Source organism: Molothrus ater, chromosome 3, assembly GCF_012460135.2.
Source record: "Molothrus ater isolate BHLD 08-10-18 breed brown headed cowbird chromosome 3, BPBGC_Mater_1.1, whole genome shotgun sequence".
Taxonomy (NCBI): Eukaryota; Metazoa; Chordata; class Aves; order Passeriformes; family Icteridae; genus Molothrus; species Molothrus ater.
The window spans coordinates 27,896,104-27,924,062 of record NC_050480.2 but is presented as its reverse complement, the minus strand read 5'-3'; the positions used below and the strand labels follow the sequence as shown (position 1 = coordinate 27,924,062).

The following is a 27,959-nucleotide window of genomic DNA, read 5'->3' as shown; positions in this document are numbered from 1 at the left end:
ATGTCTTGAAGCAGTTCTTCTAGGGTACAGCAGGAAAGAAATATGGGATGCAAAATGATGTAAATCCTAGAGATACAATTCCTTTAAAAGAAGTGGACAGCTGTTGGGACAGATGCCTGGGATTCTTGGTTCTATCTCATGCAGCTGGACAGATACAATTCAGTCCTTACCTCAGTCCCAGGATTATTCAAACAAACTCAATTTACCTGCTGGACAGTTCAGACAATAGAGAACTACTGAGGAGAATGGGGTACTAAATACTCCAGAAGACTTGGAAGGATTAAGTAGAATTATTCAGAGATCACCATGACTACAGGAGTGCCTGCCCAAGTCAGATCTATTAACTTGAAAAATTTTAGAAAAGAATTCATACATATTATGTATGCCTTGCCTAGAGTAGGAGAAAATTGATGTATTTGTCAAATACACTGGCTACTATGATTTTGAATACACTAAGGGTCTATAATTAGAGCCAGATATTTACAGAATTAAATATCTGTTGCAGTACTTACTAAAATATTGAAATAATGGGTAGTATTTAAGAATAAAGTTTGCTCTCAAAGCCAGTAGTAGAAAAAATATCCAAATGTAAGTCTGCCTTCAGACGAGAAGGAACACAACACGTGTGCCTAATGCAGTGAGAGAAGGTCTTTGTGAAAAGATAAAGTTTGTGGCTCAAGGGCTTTAATTTGCCAATAAGGACACTGTGCTGGTAGTAGAAGTGTTGCTGTACTGCTAAGTCTGTTGTTGATGTGGACCATCATGATGATTTCATCCCCTTAATTTTCCTCAAATCATCTCTTGATGGAAAAAGCACTTCAAAGTCCCACATCTTAAGCTGAAACAAATAAAACATGAGTGCAAATAGGGTGAATTTGAGATCAGCATGCTGGAAATCTTGGCAGTTATAAACTGAGGAGTTTAGGGGGAATATATTTTGTGAATGACTTGGGAAGATGATTCATCACCCCATGATGATTGTCCTTGTCCCAGACATAAAAAGCAGAAATCTCATTGGTACAACATGTTGTATGCTGTTTTCCTCACAGAGTTTGAGTCTCGATCTTCTACTCTGAATTTGCCACATAAAGATTTTAAGAGAAATAGAAACACCTAAACAACCCTTTTAACTTCATTACACCAGCAGCAGTAACTAGAACACAATTGTATAGCTGGCTATAGTACCAGTCCAGCAAAAGCAACAGCAGAAATTGAGTGTGTTGGTCTTAGAATGCTATCACCATAAATATATGGGAAGTGTTGTTTGATGGGAGATTGCAGCTACATAATTGAAAATCTTTGCAGATTTTCAGCATGGATATGTGAAGGCAAAAGGTATTATCAAGTGGTCAATGCAGATTTTCTGCCAACTGCATTTAAAAAACCCAGCACTAAATTACCCTGGGAAAAAAAACCAGTACAATTAGAATGAAATTTCACAAAAACATGTGAATTCTGAGTCAAGTATGTTTTAAGCACAGCAAACCCACACCCTGGGATTTAGACATGTATGGGCTTCTGGAGACCTTGTACCACATTCAGTGTTTCATATCACTGGGAAATATGTAAACAGCGTGAGCCAATTCTACCTTCTTTTAGATACTTACCACTTGCAATTACAGCAAGACTTTCTTTCCCCTGGATAATAAAATGAAGGAAATAGAAGTGCTTTACTCTCAACAGATGTCCTTGAGCTTAGCACGTGGAATTCATTGTACTATGTCAAGTATATATAGTGGTTAACTACAGCAAAATGTGTTGTTTTCTGGAGTGATGAAGAAAAATTTCCATAGAAACTTACTTACTACCTTGAACTTGGAAAATGACCATTTGAGGGAACAAAAATGAATAGACAAAAAACAATGGAGTATTATAAGAAGCTCAACAAAGTGTTAGACATGTGCCCATAAGTGTATGAAGATTGGCACCCACTCTAGGCTGAAAAGAAAGCAACTTTTTGAACACTGTTTAAGCTGGAATCAAAACCACTGTGAGAAGGATGCAACACTCAGTGTGCGTTTTACTTTCTTTACATGAGTGTTGATTGTACTCTACACTCACGTGAAGAATACCTGTGTACTTTGTACAAATGAGTTTCCCTGTACTTACAGGAGAATTTATGCAGGTCTTCTGAGCTTGGTATAAGGTCAGTGTGATACAGACCCACCAAGAATATGGTAAATGAAAGCTGGAGAAAGAAAGATCTCCATCTTTCCCAGAAAGGAGAAAAGGCATTGATCAGAAGCTGATTTCTGCCATTTGACAGAGCCCTGAGAGACCATAGGTCAAGTTAGCTTTCTTCACCTTCAGTGTAATTCGACAGGTACCTAAATTACTGTTGTTGGGTTTTTTAATAACAGTTCTCCAGAGCTGAAAAACATATCTAGTGTATATAAAAGTAATAATTTCAAAATAGTTTGGAGATAACTTGAGAATATCATGTGGCAAAGTTTCTGAAAAAAAAAAAAACAACTTTCAGATACTTTTATATGAATCCCTATGGTATAGCACAGATCATAGTTATTGAAGGTGTAATTCATGTGAATGTGTTAATATTAATAGAATATGAGGAATGTATCTTTTTCCAAAGTTCATGTTAATATTCACATTCGTGTTTCTCTGTGCCTGCATGTACAGGATGCTAGAGCATGAGTGTTGTCTCTTGACTTAAAATCTTTCTATAAGGAACAGTATTGCATGTGAAAGATGCCTTTACCATGCAGTCTATAGCAGAGTATTGTCCTTCAAAAATTTTTCTATTTCTCTCAAAATTATTTCATGTCATCTGTTGTAACATAATATTTTGTGTCGTGGTCCTATTTGGGCAGAAACTTTGACTTCAATGCCTGATGGTCAATAGATGAAACTCACTCAGAAGGTGATTGCTGCTTCTTTTCCTCCTTACTGGTGACCACTGCAGAGATTGTTGTAATTAAAATGTTGTCATTTCCATTTCACAGGAAATTCAGGTATTTTAACACATGGTTTTGTCCCAAACTTTCGGATGAAAAGAAAAAGTCTAGAAAAAAGTTTTCAGTGTTCATTAAGGAGTTTCACTTACCTTTTCCTACTTCCCCATCTTTCCTCTTCAATCTGCTAAATGTGCTGTAGCTGAGACAGTCCTATCAGGCACACTGGGCTTTTGGATCTCTTAGCAGGGCCTGGTTTGGTTTAGTTTGGGGGGGTTAAGGGAGCAGTGTTAATTAATTTTTTTTTGTGGTAGGTGTGATGAACCATAATTATCTCTGATTTTGTTTCATCTGAGATACTTAAGGTATATGAGAGAGGGACAGAAATGGAGGAACATTACCTGAGTACACTTGTGGTACTGCATTTGCTTCAGTCTGGAGAAGACCAAAATGATAAGGGCAACTTTAAGCATGTACTTTAAAGTATAAAAAGAAAAAAAGCAGACATTTAAAATAATGACGTACTAAAGGAATTTTTGTAGTGTATGGAACATTGCCAAGAGGTTCATATGAACTACTAGTGAAATAACATCTTCTTTGATACAGTACATCTGATCAGAATGTAGGGAGGTGTTAGACTTGGTTTTGCAGGAATGGATACAAGCTCTCCTGCAGGAATCAGTGAAAAGAAAGGATGCAAGTGTAGATAAAGTTGGTGTGGGAGGATGTTTGTGGTATCATAAGCATTCATTCTGGAATTTACCTAACAGAAAAGGCATATATAATTACTGCATATAATGCACTACGTGTGGGTTTAATACAAAGCACAGAAATGCTATGGAGAAAAAGAAATAAAATGTAGGAAAATAATTCTGATTGTATCCCATTTAATGATTAAGAATTTCTACAGTTTTGGAAGAAGGAAGTTTTAAGTAACATTTATCAAGTCGATGAGGTCACGTGCATGAAGAGATTCTGCAGAGAAGGTATCAAAGGGGAAGGGGGAAGCTGTTTAAAATAACCAAGCAGAGAAGCATAATTAAATGTTAGGAGCGATAAAGCAAGGACAAATAAAAGGGATAGGTCCTGACATTGACAACATGCAGGAGGTACTCCATGAGCTAGCAAAACACATAGAATTAAACAGGACTTACAAAAGCTACAATTTCAAAGGTATGGTAGAAAAAGCACAGATACAGAAATGGCACCCAGCTGTTGAGATCAGGAGACAGGCAGACCTTCTCAGCTGGTTTATGTTGGTGTGTGTGCCAGCAGGAACAACCACTTTTGCAGGCATGATTACTAGGGTTGTTTTCTGAACTTTGCTTCAATAAACCTAAGTGTGTTCTGTAAATACACAGCACAATCTGTATATGCTATAAAATGTGTGTGCTGGTTGTCCTCTTTATTATGGTTGTTTCCATTTCTGGGATCAGCTCCTCAGTCCAGAAATGCTTTTACTTTCCATTGCTCTTTTAACCTTTGGACAGCATCTCATATGTATTTATATCTTGTGCACAAAAGCTGACTGCAGCGATCTGTTAATTAATTTGCCAGGCACAACCTCACAAAGAGAGAGGAGCATTCCCTTCGTGGTCTTGCAACGTTTTTAGGTGTGAGGAAGTATGGTTGCTGTTGAGTGATTGCCAAAGCTTCTACTGCAGTTATGAAACACATCATGATTGTGAAGCTGATCAGTGTGTGTTTGCTTCAGGAGGTAAACCAGCTGAGAGATCAGGAATCTAATAAATGACATTGCAGCTATTCTCACTTTAGATTTCTCCTTGGTGAGAACAGGAGAGAAATTTATAGAGACCAGTGATAGAAATAGAAAACAAAATTTTAAAAAATAAAGAAATTGAAAGTTTGGTGCAAAATGCAGTAGGCAGAAACCAAAGGCAGAATGATAAAGCAGCTTCTAATATAATTGGCAAGTAAGGGGCATCCCTGGATCTCAGCAAAGAAATCTCAAAGGTAGAGTTCTAACTCAATTTTGGATATGTAGGGTTAGCTCACTTTATGGATTTATGAGTCACTTGATCCTTTGCAAAGAAGATAGACTAAGATCCAAAATATACGAAGCACACTTTAAAAAAGGGCATTATCCTATAATTGTTGAAGTTTAATAAAAGGACTTACCATTCATACAATGTTGTTAGTATTTATTTGCTGCATTTCATGTAAACTGCTGCCATCAGCAGTGACAGTATTGTGTCAAGGTTTCTGACACAGATAAAGAGCTTATCTCCTACACATATTCTGACTTCTCTTCACTATTTCCTGCTCCATTGCCTTGTCTGTCTTTGGGCCTTTTGTACCATATGTGAAGCCTTCTCCACATAGGGGAAATAGAAAACATGGGAAACATCAAGTGCTTCAATTCATGCTTTTAAGATTACTCCTTCCTAATCATGTATTTTCTGTTCTTTTCACTAGGACATATTTCAAGACATTTGTCCCTCAGTTCCAGGAGGCAGCATTTGCCAATGGGAAGCTTTAGACAGCTTTGGGAATGGAAACTACACTGGACAGATCCTTCAGTCTGCACATGTCAGCCCAGAAGAAGGATGCCTGGAAATGGGTTGGACTGTCTTGATAAGTGCTTTCTTGCCTCTGAACTGGTTTTGGTAGCTTCAGTTTATGAAACAAAGACCTCACTAGCATGCTTAGAACTGAATATTTGATATTAGTCCTGCCCCTTTGCCTCTGCCACCACCATTCCTTTATATATAAATTTCAAATGTGTGTATTGATAGGATAACACTTTCTTGTGCCAACAATGTCCTGTATGTTATGCCTTGTTTCCTCATCATCAGATGGTCTAAATTGGACTGCTCTTCCCCATGGAAATATGATGTAATGTGTACATTTAGGTAACATTTTCAGCTCATCCTAAGGAAACACAAAACTGCCGTATGCACCAGGAATGCCTAATGGACTGTACAGTGCCATATTCTGTATGCCTCAGAGGTTTGTGTCTCACTGTGGTTGTTACTCTCACAGGTATGGATATGAATTGCACACTTCAGTTCTCAGTGCCTTTCCAGTTGGTCTGAAGTTAATATGGCAAGGTGTTTGAGGTTTGGTGGTTTTTCTAATACTTCTGTTGAAAGCTCATTTTGTGTGAAATGTTAGGTTTTTATGCTTTGTTTTCATTTCCAGTTGTAAATTTTTCTTGTTTTCCTAATGAGTGGCCCTTGCCACTTCAAAAAAGTTCTGTTTCTTTAGTACCAACATGCAAGTAACTAGTTATATAAAGCAGTATAAGAAAATAAAGCTCTTTCATAGACCTGTAATTTTTCCAAATAAGATAAATACTGTTAAGAGGCAAACTTTCAACAAAGGAATGAGTGATGTCTTGGAAAATAGCTGATTAAATAATGCAGGGCTATAGGTATTTAGCTTAATGCTTAAGTTCAGCATATCTTCTCAGAAAATATTTTTAAGTGTATATAACTGGAAACGTTACCTCCCCTAATTCTGAAATGCCAAATGGAAAATCCTGCCTATTCATCCTTTCTTTCCTGCTTGTGTCAGGCACACCAGTTGGGACTAATGGTCACAATGTCACTTCCCCAATTAATTTGTGAATAGACCAAGGTACTTTCCAGTAAGGAATAAAATTAACAGAGTATGTTGGCTTATAAATGGTATCTGGAAAATGTACCCTACTTCTGCTAAATACAAGGAACTAAATGAATAGTATGCAGCTGATACAGTGGAACTGGAAAACATTTTATTTTAAATTATACACTATGGCATCACATGCAAGGAAGTCTCGTCAAGCTGCTTGATTGGCAGTATTCTCCTACCCTTTCTACAACTTGTTATTTGACATGAAAAGTAGTGCTTTTCAGGGTTTAAATTCACCTAGGAAATACAGGATGGGGTTTGTGTCGTGAACCTTAATAATTAAGAATTACGCAAATAATTCGCCTCTAGAAACTACAAGTATTTTTAGCTAGTTTGTGAGCAAAATTTAATTTATGTTTAATACTGAACTTCTTGGCTGAAAATTAAGCTGCAAACAAAATCTGTATTGTAAGAATAAATAAAAGAATAAGAAGTTTTATTGTAAGTCTGCAGAGAAGGTGTATTCTGTGCTGTGACCCACCCCTTTCTCAGTGCATTATCTGAGCACTGTCCAGTTTCAAAGGTCTGAGCCTGAATTCCCTCTGTGGTGACACTGCATGAGGCTTTGGCATGCTTAGAGCAGATGTGGGAGGTTGTCACTGGTTGAGGGCTATGTACAAATTACAAATAGGATGGGATTGTTAGGAATGCATTTTGAGTTGTTTTATTTTGTAGCATTAGTTCCATTACGTGGTTATGACATTGGGAAGATGTTATTAGTTCACATCTTAGGCAGTAGATTAAGAACTTAATGTTACAACTTTTTTAAAAAGTTTTTTGACTAATTACACAAAGTAAAAGCATATGGACAGTAGTTTTATTTAACTACTATAAGCACTCTTACTTTTGGTTAAAACAATGCTTGCTTATTTTGAATACAATACTTGCTTGTAAGCTTTAAAACACAATGCACAGAGTTTTATTATTAAGGTTAGAACTTTTTAATATTTCGCTAGATATACTTTTTGTAGATTAGGGAGTTATTTTAGATAAGCATTAACACACAGACTATTGTTTTATTGTTTTTTATTTTTTTACTTTTTACATAATTTTTTGCTGACTTATTTTATGGCTACTGCTTAGCTCTAATTTCACTTTTGCTGTTTCTGAGGTTTTCTCTTTGTAGCTCTCTTAAAACTTTCTGATTTTATGGATCCTCACAGAAAGTAATGGTTTTATGTGAATAGCAAAATCATAACTGAACAACCTCAGGTGACTAAGAACAAAATATTGTTTAGTATACTGGGATGATCTCACATCTACATTTCTTCAGGTAAAAGCCAAAGCCACAGACACATGTTCAAGAATAAGCCAACCTTGTGAATGGGGTAGGAGAGGAAGGATGGCTAATGAAAAACATTTGTTCTCATAGCGTTCTAAATCTGATAGAAACAATCTCTAGACATCTTCAAAAGGTATGAACCAAACCCTTAGGTTGCATCAGTACATTCCTGGAATCTTACATTTTATAACTTTGTCTTTGATTCAGTGTTATACTGATTGCTCCATGAACACAGTGTGTGCTTTATGTACCTGATTGCCCAAGTGGCACCAGTTATTTATTTTTTTAGCTTCTCAGAAGTTACCATACTTCAAAGGCTAGCAATTGGAAGATAGTTTGAAAAGAGGTCCACTCTTCAGAATTTAGATTTATTCCCAGCCAAAAATGCATCCTTCACCTCAGTCCTAGTCATTTTGGTCAATGAACTGCTTTATTATTAAAGAGTTTTAGAAGCCACATAAGAAAGCATTTTTAGGGTACAAAAAGCCTAAACCAGGAATTCATTGTGTTGAATTCAACAGTTTGACCAACTTTTCACAATATACATAGAAACAAGTCAATTGTTTCAGTCTAATTTTAATGCCATGCTACAATTGCTAGTATTTTGGGGAGGAAACAAAAGGTAAAAAAGATTAAAAACTGCACTGTTTGTATTTAAATTTCAGATTAGAAGGAGTTTTAGTACACTAAATGAACGTTTTCTTTATTTCAAGGTCACCCTTCACTCTTTGACCTACATGGATCCCTTTCTAATAGTTCTCAAAAGTAGAACTATTTTATGTATATTTTATTTTCTTTCTAATAGCTCTTAGAAGTATTGAGAGTGTTAGCTCTCCAAATGGGGTATTGAGAGGAGAGACACTGAAATGAATGGAAGCTTCTCTCCAGGAGAATTGCCATAGAAATACTACACCAGAAGAGAGGGTTCATTTGAATAATTTTATATCAAACCAAGTACCCACTGAAGGCATTTATGTTAGCCACAAAAGTTGGGCTCTGATGAGTGAGTTATTTCTGTTATCTCCTGTTTTTTTATCATTTCCATTGTGGCCAGTTTAACAGCACTGAGACTCTCAGCACTTCCTTCCCTATTATGTGAGATATGCAATTGAAGGGAGCAGTCAGACCTAGGCTATTTTCCTTGGCTTATGAGAACCACAAAATGTAGGAGAAAAATAGCAATGTTGCAAATGTATTGAAAAGCCTAAACTCTACACTGTCCTAGCTTTGACTAAAGAATGCAGTAAGTCTTGAGTTACTAAGCCCTGCTAATGCACAGTTTTCCAAAGGTCCTTAAATCACAAACTTAGAGTCAAGCCTTTATCCATCTGCATACATAATCCACTGTCCTAGAAGTAATACCAAATCTTATGGATTCAAAGTCAGACTTTTTGTGAACTTGCTGGAAAGACTGGACAAACAGCTGGAAGAATAAATAAGAGGTAACTATACCCTACATTGTTTGGCCTTCATTGATCTTTCCATTGTGCTGGCCACTGCTTCGTTGACTGGCAATTTTCATTTGCTGAATTGGCACATTTTGGTATTGTCACTGTCCTTGAACATCCTCCCATTCATACAGAGAGTAGACTTGAGTCAGTTCTTGAGAAAAGATCATTGCTGGAGTCAGCATGGATCTCCTGTGCATTGTGAAACCATCCCTAGGGATGTTTCTCTGTATGTTCCCTTTCTCTCATCCCGTCTGGAACCTACAGCAATAATTCATCTTTGGTGAATCAGTCAGTGGATGGAATTTAGCCATGAAGTGCAGTACTTTAAGTCTCACTTCAGGTGGTTTTACACAGAGACTTCCTGCCTAGGAAAGAGAGGATTAGATCTGGAGTGCTGTCCATTGAGCAGTGCCCCCTAATACAAGGCTGGGGTTTTAGCAGAGCTCAGAAACCTGTGTAAGTGATGAGTAGGCACTGCAGCTCAGACATCCTTCTGTGTCAGTTCCCTTAACCAGGGGAGCAGCAGGCAGTGCAAACCTGCAGCAGCACTTGAGGGTCACCAGAGCAGGTGTGAAACTCATTTCTAGTGCCGTGTCTGTGCAGCAGTGACATGGGGATGAAGGGGCGAGTCCTTTGTCCATGCAGAAGGGGAGTTTCTCAGCTTTCTAGCTTTGTGAGATGTGCTGCAAGGAGGCAGCAAGCTTTGGACACAGCTTATGACCACAATTGTTGATTATGGGGTGCTGTTCCTTGCCCTGCAAAGCAAATGAAGTCTGTGACCAAGCTGCAGTGCCAGTGAGCAGTCTTTCCTTAAATTACTTTGTCTCTGTAATTGATGCATTGTAACACTCACTGAACCTAAAAGTTACTATTACTTCTTAAATGTTACTGAAAATCCCTTAAGTTACCTCCTTTTCAGTTTTTATTTTCTGGTCTCTGTCCTCCTCTGGGACAATTTTGCTTCATCCTTACTAGTTACTACTATTTTTAGCAAACTTGAGTTCTTTCTTTTAACAAGGCAACAAGGTATATGCCAACATCTTGTGGGCCTACATTAAATATAGAATTATTTGCTGTAAAAATAAGTAGAAGCTGGTTTTTATTTATTAAGCCAAGTGTTGTGTTCTCCACAACAGAAGAATTCTGAGGAAAGGCTATTACCAGATCAGAGAGGATAATCATGCTGATGGCACTGGGTGCATTTTTTTTTTACCAACTCTTCATTTAATTTCCATGTTAGCAAGTTAGCAGAGGCAAAGTGACTTGTGCTTTCCTGAAGGAAGCCCGCACCTAAATAAAGCATTGATCAGACACTATCTTTTCCTGTTTATACTTTGCATCAATAGGTTTACCCCTACAGGGAAAGCCAGTAAGTCTGAAAAATGTCAATAAACAGTGCAGGTTTTTTTTAATATTTTGTTTTACTGATTTCTGTAGATTCAGAGAATAATTTCAAACTTTGTTCTGGGGCAAGGTAAACAACACAAATATCAGAAACATGCAAGTCATTTTAGCTATGTAGGAAATAAAAATCTAGCAGTCAAATTATTATTCTGGAAGAACTCAAGGGTTCTGCCATATATTTCTAAGCATGTGCTTTGAAAGGCACATGGTATGTAGGTGATTTTAGTCCTGCTTTTTTTTATTCTGCTCACTGTCTGATGTTACAAAGCTCAGTTCTTGGTTCCAAGGCACTGCACAAACACCATTTTGTTGAAGTGGTAGCTACCAAGCTAAAAGGCAAGGGGGGAAACCAGTATCAGCTGCTGAAAATAGGTCTTAAATCATCAAGAAATCAGAAAGGAAGCAAGGTTTGGCATCTGCCATGCCACTTGCTGAGTCTACAATATATGGGCCTTTAAATGCACACCAAGTACAAAATACAGGAGGTTTTTCTTGCAGTGCTGAAGAATAAATGCAGTTCAAAACAACAGGAAGTAAAGCAAGCATTTCATTGCAAAATACATAGTACAAGTCTAACATTATTTGTGTCTACAGCTCCCTGTGTTTCTCCTGTCACCAGAAAGGGTGAAGAATTAATGCTTCATGCTGCAGCTGCCCACAGTGAAAATTGATCCTTGGGGTACTCCATGTTTTCATCCAACTCTAGTTAAACCCTAATGATGCTTTTTCTGTCCCTGAGGATGGCAAAGCAGTACTAGAGAGCAGCAAATCTTACACTGTCAGGGGTTTCTGTTCCACTGCTGCTCCATTTCAAGCCCTTGATTTGGGTGGGGCAAGTACTTTGTGAGCCTTCAAGCCTGCCAGCAATCAGGGTGCATTTTATTTCCTCGTTGTTTGTTTGACATGGTTCAAGCTGATCTTAATTTGACATCCTGTTTCCCTTATTCCACTGTCCCTTTCAGCAAAATTTTTTCAGTACTCATTTAAAAACTAGAGCTGTTGAGGTTGCTTGTGTCTTTTGCAGGGGATGTAGCACTGGTGCAAGAGTAGCAGCTTGAGGTTGGAGCCGTGCATTTCTCCTCTGAACTGCAGCATCAGCAGCAGCCCAAGCGTTGCACAGCCCTCCCAGCAAAGCTCACTTGAGCTGTGTGTGACAGCCTGGCAGCCTGGGGTGACAAAAGCCCAGACCCATTCTTCACTTTTCCCCAGGGCAGCAGCAAAAGGGTCTCTGCTGGCTTGGGTGCTGTGTGCAGCCTTCGAGATCCTGGCTGCAGGAGGTAACGGGCTTTGGTTGCTCATCAGCAGGGACCAGGCTCGTTTGTGTGCCCCACGCAGGAGCTGTGCCAGGGGGGAATGCCACCCTGCTGATGCTGCTGAAGCCAGGCCTTTCCTCTTGCTGCCTCGATAGGAAAAGGCAGCTGCAAAATCCAGCTGCAATTCAAGTACAGCCCTGCCAGCTGGGGGTGATTTCTTGTGTGTTTTAGCCTATTGAGTCTGCTCTCTGATGAAACAGACACTATTGGCAGGCTGTGTTTCCTAGACTTCCTGCACTCAGCTCCCTGTCCCTTGTATCCAGTGGTTGCTGTGTCTCAAGGCACCCATTTTCCTCTTGCCTATAGGGGAGCTCTCAGGCAGCTCACAGGTGAGCCAGGAAAGAGAATGGCATCTGCTGGATTCAGCAAGAAAGAGGTGAGTTTGGCTGAACGAGTTTGGACTGTGAGAATTTGGCTTGTATTCCTCAGAAGCTCCCACAGCCCTGGTAGCCAAGAAGAAATGACAGCTTCTGTCTAATGGGGTCAGATAGTAAATGGAGCCATTTCCACACGCTGCTGGCTGGTATATAATTATACACTGGGCCATGGCGTGTCTGGTCCTAATAGCACCCAGGACTCTTGGAGTGACTCAGCTGCTGCTTGGGGCTAATTAGGGGCAGGTTGCACAAAAAACCCCCACAAACTGATCCTGCCTTCCTCTCCTCCAGTGGATGGGTGTTCAGCAACAACCTGGATTGCTCATACAAAGCTCGTACAAAAAGGGTAAATGCCTGCTTATGAGGAAAAGGCTTTCCAAAGCAAGGCTGCAAAGAACACTCAGAGGTGCCTGGTTTGAAGAGGAGGTGGTGTCAGGACATTGCTTGGGCAAATCTGATTCCCTGCCTCTGGCTTTACCCATTGTTAGAGTACTTAATAAGAGAGATTCAAAAATAACCTAATCACTTGGTTTGTCATGCTTGTGGGTGGCAGGACTATTTCTTCTCCATTTGTCATGGCCATTTTGTTGAATTGGACATGATTTTTATTGGGGTGCTTTAGAAATGGATCGTGGGTCATGGCTCTTTTCAGAAATGAACCATGTATTCATGTGGCATTCCCTCCTGTGAAATACTGTTGCAAAAGGTTCCCCACATTAGCTCTACTGTGTGAAGTGTTTGTTATGTTCTCTGCTCCTGAGATACTTTGGAGCAGGCCCAAGAATCAGGGACGTTAATTCAGGGCAAACACTTAGAAGGTGATGGAAGTTACCAGCATCACTTTGTATAGACCCCCATGTTTGCTAAGACCTTGTGCTGATTTTAAAGCATATACCTTAAAGAAACATCAGAAGTATCTCCCTGTGTCTAGTGTTACATACACAGAATTAGGGAAGTTACAAGAAGCTGTTGAAATGGATTTGCAGGCAGTTTCAGGACTGCTTCCTGCCAGGTCTGTAGGATTGTGTTTATGGGGAAGAGTTACCAAGAATTCTGCCTCAAGAAGTGACACCATCAAATGCTCAAATCTTTAGGACACCAGGCCCTCAGCAGAGAGAATTTCCATGAGAACATGCAGTCCCACAGTGGAAGTGGTGCCCCCCCAGAGGCTGGGGCTTCTCCCTGGAGACTGATGAGCCAGGAGTAGGCAAAGCCATGGTGGTCCTATCCAGCAACTGGTGATAGTCCTGCTTCTAGAAAAATGTGGGACTAAATGACCTGAAGACAAATCTTTCAAGCAACTTAAATGTGGTTTTATTAATTTTTTAATGCCTGTGATACAGATCTAAGCACAAGCTATCTCATTTAAAGATTGTTCAGAGGCAATAGCACTTGGAAACAAAATGAAGAGCATAAGTGGTGAGATTTCATAAGTTTATTGTTTCTAACCATTTTTAGATCTTAGAAGGGCAAACCATAAAATTTCAATAAATTCAGTACTTTTTCAGTCATTCACTTATGTTAGTAGGCATGGCTGCAAAAATGTGGCTGATATTTGTCCAACACAATGCTCTTAAGTAACTGCCTAAGCTAATTCTGAGCAGAGCAGCTCAGGTACTTGTTGATGCACTATATATGTATTGCATCATCCCTTCATTTTTATGAAAGCTACCTTGATGTTGCTTTGAAGAAAACTGTGTTTGGATTGAAAGTAGGCTGGGCTCTGGTGCCAGTGCTCTGTGTATACAAACAAGATGCTTCTTCAGGGAGGAGCTAGGGCTGGAAACTGGTCCAACCTGCATTGAATTCTGGTTGTTTAGACCACTTAAAGAGCAGTTCACAAACAGGAAAGAGTTAAAACCGAGTGAAATGAGCTGCTTTGTGGGCAAGGGTATCCGGGCGACTGGCAATTGTGGCAAGAAGCCCTGTGCCTGCCAACCTGAGGGGCCTGTTTGCAGGGTAGTTGGCTTTTACATACTGACATCTTGCTATAGAAAAATAAGAATTGTTTTGAGGTTTGTCTTTGCACCTTGTCCTGCCACTCAAGATTAAATCTCTCAGACAAAACAAGCTGTTTGGGAGGCGGACCAAGAATGCCTTTACAGTGAAGAAAAATAAAAACACTCAGCCAACTGTGATTAACTATTGAATGCAAAACACTCCCTGGGTTTTGTTTATTTTTAGACTGTAGAAAAAGCTCACAAACGATGCCATGCTTTCAGTGTGAAAACACTTCAGCCTCTTCGTCCCTCTGTTGCTGGGGGAAGGAAAGGATTTTGTCCAAGCTGGTTCAGGAGGGGGCTTTTTTTTTTTCATTTCTCGAAGTGTTGTTTATTTGTTTTTGCAAAGGCGATGTACCCGGTTTCCTCCCATTGTGCCTATTCCTGCCTCCAGCCGTTCGAACCTGAGCTGGACTTTGGCTCCCCCCCCTCTCCCTCCACTGGGCAGGAGAGGCTGAGAGCACCAGCTCAGGCACAGTGCAGCCAGATGCAGTGGCATCCACAGAATCCTCTGTCTTCCAAATGCTATCCAGATGAGCACAGGGAGAAATTGTCATTATTTTTTTTTTTTTTAAAAAAAAAAAGCCAAGAAAGTGCCTGTGAGCAATTGCTTATTGCTTGCAGGCCGCTGAGAGCATCCCCAAGCTTTGAGGCAGCGTCTGGAAATGCCAGTGAAGGAGCCCAAGCCCTTTGCCATGTGCTTCGTGTGTATTTACCTGTTCATCTTAGCAAATGACGACGTGCAGGTGTACAGCCAAGTTCTAGGTTTCAGGGAAGGGACAGAAAGTGGGTGCTGGCAGCCAGAGAGGGAGGGAGCAGAGGCTTGCTGGCACTGTGCTGCTGTGGGCCTGGAACTGCACTGCTGGGTTTGTGTTTGTGCTGGAAGGGCTGAAGGTGGAGGCCAGTACCTGGAATTGTGCAGGATTGCTCTTCAAGGTCAAGGAAATGCAGAAAGTAAACAGTGTAAATTGGGAAAGAAAAACAGGATTATTAAGACTCCTTTGGCTCCAGTTTTCTAAATTGCAGGAGTCAAGGCGTTTGTATTTTGTCATTAACTTATTAGTGCATCTTTAAATGCAGTGCAGGACAGGTCTGTTGGGAATTTTAACATTTAAAGCTGCACTTTCAGCTGCACACAGACATAACTGAGCTCCCTAAAGGAAGGACCATACTCTGCAGCTTCTTAACATTGGTTATCACTTGAGTGCAGATTAAAGCACAGGCTCTGCAATGGTGCCTTCTGGCATCCCAGTACCACGCATTTCATGATGCAAGCAGAATCGGGGCTCCTCAGTCCCAGCTGCCCAGGCTGAGTCTCCATCACTTAAGTAGTAAAACTGCAAAGGAGACCCTCTTAACAGCAGAACAGACAGAAACAGGCAATGAGATTTGGCCCAAATGGACTCAGACTTAGGAGCCAGTTGCCTTGTGTGAAATGTGAGCAGTTGTTTAATGCAGGATTAGGTGCTCCTTGGTACAGCCTTGTTGTCAGGCTTGGGCTAGAAAGCCTTTGGGTCCAGTTACTGCGGGTGTGATCATGTGATAGGACACACCTGTATGCACAGATATGTCAGGGTTTGGGGTTTTTGTTGGCTTTTTGTTGTTTTGTTTTGTTTTGTTTTTCTAGGGCTATTTAGCTTATTTTGTTGACAGAAAATATAAAGCCAGTTCTGGCCACTCCCTGAAATCACAGGGAACAGACTGCCAAATTAACTCTTCCCATCATTTTACTATGTGACTCTTTAAAGACAAACCAGGATCCAAACCCCAGTGCAGCAGTTTCTGTGTATGTGAGCAGCAGAACTGATAACATCTAATCAGCCTCTTTGCCAAGGCAAGACAGCAAGAAGTTCTTGCTTTATAACATTAAAAATGCTTTGTAGTTATATAGGACTTTTCATGTGAGGACATCAAAGTGCAGTACAGGTATTAATTAATTAATTAGGTTTCACAACACCCTTGTGAAGTATTTGTGTCCATTTTACAAACAAGGGACTGAGGCAGAAAGCAAGGATGTGATTTGTCCAGGGTGCTCCGTGGCAGGACAGGAGCCAGGCCCAGTCATGCTGCAGCCAGCAGTGCTGCTCCCACCCTGTCTGGGGCAGGGGGAAGCTGTGTCCAGTCTCACTGGGAGAGTGGGAAATGGCTCCATCCTCAGCCTGAGCCTCTCCTGCCACATGCCACTGGCATTGCCTGGGAGCAGACGTGCCCAGAAGGGCAGTGCAGAGGCTCCTGCTGCCCTGGCTCTGTCTCTGCAGCCCCCTGGGCTGTGGAGCCCGAGCTGGCACATCCCATCCAGGAGGGGAGAGTGGGAATGGCACAAGGCTGCACGTAGTGCCCTCCCCGAGAGACTCAGGCTTTTCACCCCACTCCATCACCAGCAAAGCCATGACCTGAGTCACCAGGTGTGAGATTTCAGTCCTTTAGACAATTGCTAAGAGCTGGAAGGCTCTTGAGACTGGTTGGGAATAGGCAGGGTTTCCCCTGGAGCTTGCTGTCAACCGTGCAGGCATCATCACCCACCTCGGCTGGCATCACCCAGGGCCAGGATGCTTCTTCACCTGCCTTCTGGAAGGCTCCAGCTGGTGCCAGTTGTGCTCAGCATCCATCTCCTGGTCACCTGCAGGAATGGGCCCTGCAGGAGGCAGCAGTCCTTGCCAGTCTTGTCAAAAACAAGGAAGCAAAGAAGAAGCTGCCACCATGACTCTGACATGGCTGAGAGGAGCCACCATGCAAGCAGAACTCCTAAGGATTTCCCTCCAGCTCCAAGCAAGGTGCCCAAACCCAGTGGGAGAAGGACAGTGCTCAATGGCTCTACCTCCTGCAAAACCTCTCAGTGGACAGCACAAGCATGCCTGGGAGAAACAGGTTTGGGTGAGGGCAGCATATGGGTCAGGGGCTGAGGGCAAGGGGCCGGGCTGGAAGCCTCTCTCCCAACAGGAGGAAGGTGGGGAGGGGAACTTGCATGCTGCTGCTCAGCCAGCCTGCTCCAGCAGCAAGGTATTCTGGCCTCTCAGGAAACTGCCCCAGAGCTCTTTGATCATCAGAGAGAATAATGGAAAAAATTTGATTTAATAGAGGTCAAATTAACATAGATTCCATTGGCTAAATGGGAAAAATCTTAAAATAGAAGTTGTTCCTTAAAAAAAAATTAAGACCAGATGAGCCTTGTCCAACTGAGAAGCATGAAATGTTCTTCCTAGCATGTTGTGGTTATTTTGTAATAACCATGCATTACACTGATATGTAATTGCATGCAGGGAGAACAGAAGTAGTGTGTAGTGTAGAATTGCCAGACACCATCAGCTACCATGAAGTAAAGCCAGTGGTCCATGTTTTTCTGATTCATCATTAATTCCCTTCCTTGTGTCATTTTGCTGAGCAAGACCTCTTTTTTCCTCCCCTCCAAATTTTGAGCCCATAACTTTGAAGGCATCTCATTTTTTCATTCACTCTACAAGAATCCTTAGTGCTTAAGGGACTACAGTTTGTAAATGAACTATGCCAGAAGACAACATAGTGTCAACTTTCAGCTCTCCTTAACCTCATCCAAGTTTTTTATGTTTTGACTGAACTGAAATGTGAAAATTCCTCTAAAAGCATCAAGAAAAAAAAAAGACAACAGATCCAGTTGGCCAAGGTACGGTCTTCAGGCCCCAGTTGAAATACAGCATTTAAGCACTTGCTTAACTTACTAATTGAAGTCAATGGGATTTCAAGCACTTTGCTGAAATAGGAGATTCCGTGGACAAGGTTTGTGCCAGTACATTTGTAATACAGAAATAAAGTGGTGCCAGGTTTATTTTGGCTCTGGGTTTCTTTGTGGTGGTGATTGACAAATCCACAGAATTGGACTAACACCAGAAAGGTTATGACTATAAGAGAAGTGATGACAAGAAATAATAAGTTTTGAACTGGCAAACACTTTAACTTGGGCAGACTGTAAACCTCTACGTAAGGAAAGAAACGGGTCTGTTTATGCTGATAAATGCACTCTTTTCAGGAAGACCTCCAGTTAACCAGCAACTAATGTGCTGGGACAGCTAAAAATTTTGAAGCAAATCCTTTTGTAAGCGGTGTAACTACACCAAAGCTTTTGGAAACAGACAGGTTTACATCATAAGATAGCCTAGTCATATAATCTTATAATCATTTTGAAAAAGAATCATTTCCTGGAGAAAAAGCTTTGTGCCTTTGCATTCCAAGCAATAGGACAGACTTCAGCATGGTAAGGGATTTCGTGTCTGTTGCTGGAGGATGTCCAAACCCACCCCAGTAACCAATAAATCACTACCTAATTGAAAAGATTCACAGAAACAGATTACAACATCAAGGATGGAACCAGTACAGTAGGAATTAGACTGACAGTGTCCATACGTAGGGTGTGGTATCAAAAGATGATCTTCCAGCCTGCCCCCACTTGCCCTTCTCCCTCCTCTTCCTCCTCCTGCCACTCCTTGCTGCCTGATCGCTCCCTTCATCCTCCTGCCGGCTCTAGTGCATACCTGGTCACATGGAGTCAGTTCAACTCACTAAACCAGGAAAAAAAAAAAAAAAAAAACTTAAAACAAAGCAGCATTTTTCGGGTGGGTTCTTTTTTTTCCTGTTTTAGTGAGTTGACTCATTACAGCTCCATCAGCCAATTCCAGCAGGGAGAGCGTGGCTGGCGGAAACCTTGGTCCTACTGTGGATCCAGGCAGTTATTCTGGCTTTGGCCACCTCGTGATACCTTGACTGTGGCATGGCAATTTCCACTTTACTGACACAGGACAGCATGGACAAGTTATTGCTGGTACATCAAAGACCTGGAAAAAATTAATCAACAGCACCTCCGAGCTATTAGGCATAGACTGTAGTTAGATAAAATCATAAATAATGAAATCCCATAAGGTTGTTGCACAACAATATTGAAGCAAAGCTCATAAAACTTTTCCTGCTGCATTTGAGCCTTTTTCTTCCACAGAAGACATCGTTTCCTAAAAGTGATTTTTTTTTGTATTAGCAAACTCCTGCTGGGCAGAGGCGGGAAGGGCCCCAGCCCATGTGATGTCAGGATAAATATGTGGGAAGCCAATGCAGCAGAAAATCCAGCCAGAGGAATGTCTGGTGCAGAGCGAGTGGTGCAGGAGCAGACTGGCTGCCTCTCCCACCATCCACAGTGCCTGCGAGGTGCTTGGCCTTGGGCTGGGTGGGAGGGTGAGCTGCACAGGTTCAACCCCAGGTGTGGCTCCAGCTCTCCAACCTCTGGGGGAATGCATCCGAGTGTTCCCTTCCCAAGGGCACACTGAGCAAGGTGAAATGGATGGGCCTGTCTATCTGATGCAAAAGCAATTAGCCTGGGCTTTAATGAAAGATTTTAGCATCTGAGTGTAGGAAACCTTAACAAAAGACCTTTGCATTAGACTCTGCAAATTTGTTGTAAGCAACGAGTAACAAGAGCAGATTTAGAGATAAAGATAATGAAAAACACTGCATTCTCTTGCCCAAAAGCCTATAAATCAAGACCTTGGCTCTTCTCTGCAGCAATGCGCTCAGATGTAATTGGAAACAGGCAGCGCCGATCTGAAACACGCGATCGAGCTCACTTTGCAATGGCTTGGGTGAGGAGGCTTCTAGAACTAAAGCAGAGGCTCTCCCTTCCCAATTAAGTGGTCAATAACTGCGCCACCGTCCTGCCTGGCCATTTTATCTGAAGCTGCCCAGGGATCCTGCAGCAATGGAACATGCCCTCCAGTCCTGTGGCTGAGGAGGCTCCTGTGGACTCACCACCCCCTGCACGCTAGACAGGGGGCCTGGGTTGGCAGAGCCACAGGGCCCTCTGCATGGGGAAGAGGAGGAGGAAGGGCTCCTCCAACCACAGGCCTGAGCAGAGGCTGTGCAGCGCCATCGCAGTGCTAAGGGTATTTCCTCCCCACAGCAGCACACCCACATTGGCTCCCAGTCCCAGAGACCAGCCCTGGCTTTGCTTCAGGGGGAGACGTTCCCATCACCTCCAGCACAGCCATGATGAGGATGCTCTGTGAGGAAGAAGAGTCACCCACTCGGTTTCTTCACTCTGGGCAGTGTTCATGGCACAGAGCCTCAGCTGTGGTGGCTCTCTTTGAACTCTGAGGCCAACTGGCTGTCCAAAAGACAATTGCATGGGAAAGCTGTGCCGGCGTAAGACAAATCGTCAGTTTACCACCATCACACACCTCGTACAGATATTCTTCAGTTTAACTGCCACTGCTGTGTAAAGAGCTTATTTCAAAGTGAAAAGGTTGTTTTTATCCAGAACTGTCAAGAAGACGTCATAGTGCTGTAATTATATCAGTAATAAACAGCGAAGCTGCCATGGAGAGAGGAGCAAGCACAGCAAGGAGTTCTGCAGGGTGCTGCTGCCAAGCCATATCAAGGCAATAGAATTTATGGCCACTATTATCTGCGTGAGGTATATTTATGACTCCCCTCCCTGTTGCTCTGCTATCTTCAAATCTCACAATATTTGTATATGAATTCCCACAACATTCCTGTAGGTAAGGAAATTGCAAACAAGAAGCCCAGTATTGGAGCCTCTTCATGCAACATGGAGCAGGGTTTTGAAGGTGGGAAAACGAGAGAAATTTTCAGCAGTTACAGGTACATCCATGAAAATTAACCAAATAATGTGATGTAAGTAGTTGGGCTATCTACAAGGTAAACAGCTAAATTCCTCTGGGTTGGACTGTGCAAGGGTTCAGACTAGATGATGACAGTGAGTCTTTATCACTTTAAAAATATACCTGAACTTGCTACCAAAGCACCCCTGATCTGAGACTACTTGATACCGGATGTTTGGAGGCATAGGAAAGGGAAAGTGTTCCAAGTACTGAGATTCATAACAGGAAGGGGAAATAATAAGCACATTTTTATAAATGAAGGTTTGATCATTTGAGGTTTCAAATAGTGTTTAAATTCTGACCCTAATTCCTCAACATGTGATTTATTATACATTATTTTCAGAAACTACTAATCTCACATAAAACAGCAGAAGGTACTGCTACAGGATACAGGATAAATGAAACAGCATTACTTTTCTGTTATTTAGAAAACCTTTACACTGATACAGTGAGTTTATACTTTTATGGCATTTTTGCCTAAATTTTTTGCTGTGATATAGATTGTTTTGTATTCCAAAATGAAAATAACATTTTTTCCCCCTGTTCTTCAAATGTGATCTTCTAGGGGGGGAACACCCTTGAGCATAGTCCAGCAGGCTCAGCCAGTGTGCAGTCTGAGACTGTTCTCTGCAGGAGGGTTTGCAGTCTGGCAACTGCAGCTAAGAATTCCTCCTTCCGTGCCTGTCCCTGAGTCCTGGCACTTGCTCTTGGGCAAGTCTGGCCTCCACACTGTTCAATGACAATAATTATTCATACTTTGGTGAGTTTAATTAATACTTGTAAAGCACTTTGAGATCCTTGGATGAAAGAGTCTGTTGACAGACAAAATGCTTTTATGGTGACTGTCAAATTAAGGTCCTCTGAGCTTCCTCAGCAACTGAAGAGTTAATTAGCTCATGCCAGGAACCTGCCGGCCTCAGCAGAGACAGAGTGCTGGGTTTGAAGGTGCCCATCCCTGGCCTTCCCTCATTGGGGCAGCTTTGTTGAAGGAACTCCTTCCCTATTCATACTTCTTAGGAGATAATGACCTTGTGATGTACACATGCACGTTGCATCTTCCACCTGGTTGTGTTGTAACCATTTTCCTCTCCCTGCTGTGTATCCCACATCCCAGCTGGTGGGGAGGTTGGTGTCAAGTTCCTGCTGCCAGACCTAGGCCAGGTCACTTTTCCTCCACGCTTGAGGGGCACAGCTCATCCCCTAGACAAGCACTTTTATCCACAGGTGAGAACCTTCCCAGAGAAGCCCAAGAGGCTGGTGCTGCAGTGACAGGCAGGGGGACAAGCTGAGCTCTTCAGGTGAAGGAGGTGCTGCCCAACTGCCAGCAGGAAGCCAGCTGCGTTTCCTGGGCAGGTCCCAACGTGGTAAGGCACACATGAGGGAGGCACCCATGAGTAAACCCTGCATTCATCAGGCATGGCCTCGGGTCTCTGCATAAAACATAAGGGAACTCTGTGCCTCCCTTGGGGACCCCATCCTTGAGCATCACGTGGGAAATCAGAAATCATTTTAGCAAAGGGGAACTTAGTAATGGTTTTGGTCAGACACCACAGCTGTACTCTCAAAGCTGAGATGAGCAAAAGCCACGACATAGTTTCCCTTTGCAACCTTTGCCCTTCCCCACATCATCACAGCTTCAGGTGGGCAGCACTCGGGAGTGGTGCCTGCAGACTCCACTCACTGTGGCTCACACAAGGCTGAGAAAGCTCATCATAAGCTGCTGTTTGGGCAAAACCTCACAGCTGGAGGAGTCACAGCATTGTGCTTGTACCAGTTCAGCTCAACAAGGGTCTGCACAGGGAGAAAGTATTAAAGCCTTGGGATGACTTGTGAGAAAAGAGGAGCTGTGCTTGCCAGGACAACCACAGAGAGGACAAAATCCAGGGTGGGCAGCAGCAGCTGGGCTCTCTGATTCAAGTTCATCTCCGTGTCAGCATCAGCACCCTTTGCAGCAGCGCCAGCAGCCTGGCTGGACTGCACTGCCCCATGCCCCACGGCCTGTGTGAAGGGGAGGAGAGTGGCTGTGTTTGCACAGGTGATGGCAGTTGTTTACCTTCTGTGTCATTCTTTCTGGGCTGGTTGCTGGTTTCCTTTCTCCTTGCACTGCCTGTGCTCGGCACAACCAAGCCTGGCTGCCTCTTGATTCACAGCTTTCCTGTCACACAGCTCTTGCAGGGCTGGTGTATGCCATGACAGAGCATGGTGCCTGCTTCTCCTGCACAGACCATGGATGTCCCCAGCAATGTGTCCTCAGGGACATCTTCCAGCTGAGCACAGAAAGAGGCACTAAGAGACATACCAGATATTTCATTCCTGTTGCTCTCCAAAAGTATTTAAGAACATAAAGTGCGAATCTGGTAGTCAAAGTCCTTCTTTCTGACCAGCCCTCATCTGGGAAAAATCCTCAAACAAATCAATGGTTCCTTTCCCTGGGTGGGAAATACTGCAGTTTGACTCATGGGATTTTAGACAGCGCTTCAAATGCGTGTGTTTACCAAATGGCAGCATCTTCTGCCCCAGCTCTTTGCCCTTTGAAGCAGCCTGGGGAAGGGAATGTGAAGGTTTCTTAGAACATTAAAAGTAGGAGTGAAAGTCACAGGGCCTTTTTCCTTTATAGAATCGAAGCTGAATTTGAGCAATAACCCTTCTGATGTCTCCAGGGGGAGGAGATGTGACGTCTTGAGGTAAACCACACATCCCGTAACTACCACTGTGCCATTCGTGAGTGCTGCCTCGCTACAGAAGTGGCAGAATTGCTTTTCAGCAAAAGTCACCACGTTTTTGGAGGGGAACAGTTCCAGTCAGAGAAAGACCGGGTGGCGGGGAGAAAGAAAACCCGACCGCAATAAAGCAGCATTGAACCTGAAAGGAAAAAGACGTCAGCATCTCCGGCAGGGGCTCTCCTTTTTTTCCTGGTATATCCGTGAACCATAATTATGTGGAAAGAAGTCGTGGGTGGGATTGGCTTACTTACTGATGATGAACTTTATAACTTAATGCCGTTACGTTGTGAGGGAAGAAGGTTTGGTTCACCCACCTTGTGGGACCTGCAAGCTCAAGGAGGTGGCTCAGAGAGGGGGAAGGAACCTGCACGTGCTCATTAGCTTTCATCCAAGTGATGGGGTTGAGGCAGAGCCAGGAGTGAGAGCGCTGCCTCCCAGCTGGCTGAGCCAAGGGGTGGTGAAAATTCAGGAGCAGATGGTCAAGGAGAACAGAGGAAAAACCTAGGTGCTGTGTGAGTTGAGCTGCACCCCATTTACTTAACCAAGAGAGACCTTGGAAGGGTGCAAAGCTCAGGCAAAGGACAATTTGGAGCTCCTGAGCTCCTCAGTGGTTCAAAGGTGTGCAGGGACTTAAGGAGGAGAGCCTGAGAGAATGCTGGTGCTGAGGGCTGCAGGTGAAGACTGGAGGACCCTTTCTGTAGAGTTTGTGCTCTGCAGAATTTGAGGTGAACAGTTTGTTGAAATTCTAAATCCCTCTGAAGTTACCTTGGTGGGACACACAGGAAGGAAACTGGAGCCAGCAGAAGGGAGCTGGAAGATCTTGAGCACCTTGGGGTTGAGCCTGGAGGCAGATGCAGTGCTGCCCCAGACCTCCCAGATTCAAATGTCAGGAAGGTGGCTGCTGTGAGCCCAGCTGAGGGACAGACCTTAGGAGAGCTTCTCAACACCTTGCTAGGTCATCTCCACCCCCACCAGTCTAAATAAACATTACCATAACAGTGAGGTGGCCGAGGAATGACTGTAGGCAAGGTCTCAGGTGTGCACCTGGTCTCTCTCCGAGTCTGTGACTGAAATAGAAGTCTTGGTATATCTGCAGCTGAGGACTGAGGTGGGCTGTCCAAGTTAAGTAAGAATACACAGCTCTGAAATGGCATGAGCTAGGTCTTTGCTGAGGAAGTATTTACCACCAGTGGCTGCACTAGAGGTTGCATTTTGGTTCTTAGGGGTAGCATTTTGCTAATTACCTCTTGTGATCTACAAGTTTTCATCCATTGCTGTCCCTTCTCATCACTGTTCTTCAAACAAGCTGGTCCATTGCTGTCCCTTCTCATCATTGTTCTTCAAACAAGCTGACAGGGGAAAAATGTGACCATTCATTACACTGATACAAATCCAATTCTTGTCAGCATGTCTCTGGTGGAGCAGCATGGGGATCACCTTTTACCTGTCTCTAAAATCTAGGATAACCTAGGTTATACTATTTCTAACATTACAGCACTCAGTGGTGTTCCCTGACACTTTTCTCCTGTCTGCAGTCACCAAGCACTGCAAGGACATGCCAGGAGGGACACACCATTGGCACTGCCAGATGTTCCTGCTACTTCTTGACCCACAGCCACCCAGCCACCGGCAGTGGGACTGGCGAACACATCCATGTGTCTGATAGGCTAATGCCCGTGTTTACAGGCTCCCTGAGCCAGCAAGTGCAGGGATGTTTAGGTGGCTGAAGCTCCTCCTGTTGTTTTAAGGATTCTGGCAAACAGTCAAGAACAAAAGCTAAGACAGCCAGTTCCCGTTTGCAGGCACGTCCCTACATTTCAGTGTGGCAAACCTTGTGATTTAGCAAGCAAGAGCCTTCTGCCCCAGGGCTGTTAAAAGCTGCGCTTTTTAAAAGAAAAAAAATAAGAAAACAAACCTGTCAAGACTTCCAAGAATATTAGAAAAACACCAGCATGGATGAGCTGCAAGACTGGGACCAGGCTTTCACCAATGCCTCCAGAGAGGGGCACTTGCAGGCTGTGAGGCTTTTTAAAAAGCTCCCATGAGCTTTTTGTTCAGTCCTTAGACAAGTTTATCCTGAAGGAGAAAGGAAGAAACTATCAGAAGGCTTTTTCTACCCTCCTGAATAATGTTTCTTTCTGATACCATTTGCTGCTTTTCTCCCCAAAAGTGAATACCCCAATGTCTGAAGTGGAAAATGTTGGCTCACAGGACAGAGTTCTGTGGAAAGGTAGAGAAAGACATGTTTAATCAATCTAATGTAATACTTTCCAGTCCTGCCTGCAAGCAGTGGCCATGGCTGGTGGGAGCCTGAGCCTGATGTGCTGTGCCTCCTCCCCAGGACCAGCCCCTGGCACAGGACTGAGCAGGTTCTCAAACACCAGTTCCCCATGGGCTCACAGGTGGGCACATGTGCATGCATATGTGCATGCAGGTGTGCATGCAGGTGTGCACATGCATGTGTGTGCACGTGTGTGCCCTCCACAGAAGTCCCACAAGGTGTTCGTGCCAAGGCAGATCCCCTGTCCAGTTGGTTCCTTGGTCCCAGGGCTGCACCAGGCTGGCAAGGGGCAGCCATGGGGAAACTGACGATGCCTCTGCAGTGGTCCCAAGCTGCCTCAGGAGGATGCAGCCATCAGCTGGTGAGGACCAAACCTCCATAGTTGCTACAGTTTCCCGCACAGGGTCGCAAGCCCAAAGGCAACGTGCCTCCTGTCATGAGTGGTGGCATCCTTGTATGGAAGGAGAGCAACCTACCACTTCTCTGGGGTGCTGGATGCAGCAGATATGTGGCTGGTGGTGGTCTTGGACACCTCACAATGTCACAGGTAGCTGTCCTTGGAGACAGCCTGGTGGCCCTTGCACCCACCTGGGTGATATCTGTCTGTCCTTTTCCTGCAGCTGCTGGGTCTTCCTGCTTCCCAGCCGCAGCCTCGGGCATCGCGGCTTGTCGCAGCCTGTGCCGGCGCTGCTGCTGGCGGCCCGAGGGCAGCAGTGCCTGAGCACAGGGGACCTGGCCCTTACAGCTCCTTCTTGGCTGTCATTTCATGTGCAGCCAACACCGGGGCCAGCTCTGGCCGCGAAGTGGAGAGATTGGCGCGGAGTACCTGGTTGTGCGTGTCAAAATGAGAATCCATTAAAAAATGCCAAACACGGGGAGTCTCCCTGAATCTGTACACGATGGTGTTGGTAGGAGAGATCTGTGGCATGGCACCCGGCTGCAGGGCTGGTACAGAAAGCCAGGGAGCAATCTTCTCTGTTTTACAAATAGGTATTGCCTTTGGGAGCGGCATCAGTTTTAACATACTTATTGCGAGAATGAAAGACAAAAAAGCAGAGTCCTCTGCCAAGAGCAAGTGAAATGGGCATGCTTTCTAAAGAACTACCACAAGACTGATTACCTTTCCAAGTAATTAAACGTTGTGAAAGGTTGTTAACGTACCGATAATAGACAGCTTTGCAAACCGCCAGCACAGCATGATCTGACAGAGGACGGCCCCGAGCAGAGCCGGGCCTCCTCCTTCAGGCAGCCCTCAGGGCTGGATGCGCCCGCAGGGCCCGGCCTGACCCAGCCAGCCCGGGACGGCCCCGAGCCCCTCCCTGTGCCCGAAAGGCTGCAGGGCTGACTCTGCCTGGCAGAGGGGCTGCCAGGACACAGCTGCCCGCCGCAGCCCGGCCAGGGGCACGGCAGCAGCGTCTGCTGGCAGTCCTGGGCCCGTCCCCGCCGGCGGCCCGGGCCTGGCTGGCTCGTGGTGTTTCTCTGGGAACGGGCTCTGTCCGCCGGCGGCACCCCCCACTCCGGACCTGCTGGTGTTCAACGCGTGTCATTGAGCCCGCTGTGGGAGCAGGATTACTGAGGGGTGGGATGCATTTTCCTGAAGCTATATGGCACGGATGCATCAAAACTGCACCCACCAAGCACTCCCACCGCTGACCCCCACCCTTTAGCCGGCTCCTGAGAGTTTCCCCTGCGTGTTTACCCCAGCTTCACCCTAGAGCTTTGGGAGTGCTCTTCTCTTGTATCGCATCCCTCTCTAACACCCTTTCCCTGCAGCCTGGGACAGCACTTGCTGGTCCCAGCTCCTGAGGAGCTCCTGAATTTCTATCATGACTCCAGGATCAAATCTTAGCCAGAGGGATGGTAGGTGGGCACTTGTTCAGAGCAAACATCTCCTGGTCCTGCCCTGAGACCTCAGGTGGAAAAAAAAATCTGCTTTTTCCTTGTCTTT

General features: G+C 43.9%; 1 protein-coding gene across 1 annotated transcript in view; it reads left to right on the top strand.

The window, feature by feature from the left end:
* Positions 1 to 6,987, top strand: part of BABAM2 (BRISC and BRCA1 A complex member 2) — a 161,270-nt gene extending 154,283 nt beyond the window's left edge. The window contains exon 12 of the mRNA XM_036380934.1: positions 5,346 to 6,987. Within this exon, the coding sequence (XP_036236827.1) occupies positions 5,346 to 5,409 (64 nt within the window). The 3' untranslated portion in view covers positions 5,410 to 6,987. The remainder of the gene's footprint in view (positions 1 to 5,345) is intronic.
* Positions 6,988 to 27,959: the final 20,972 nt, after the last annotated feature.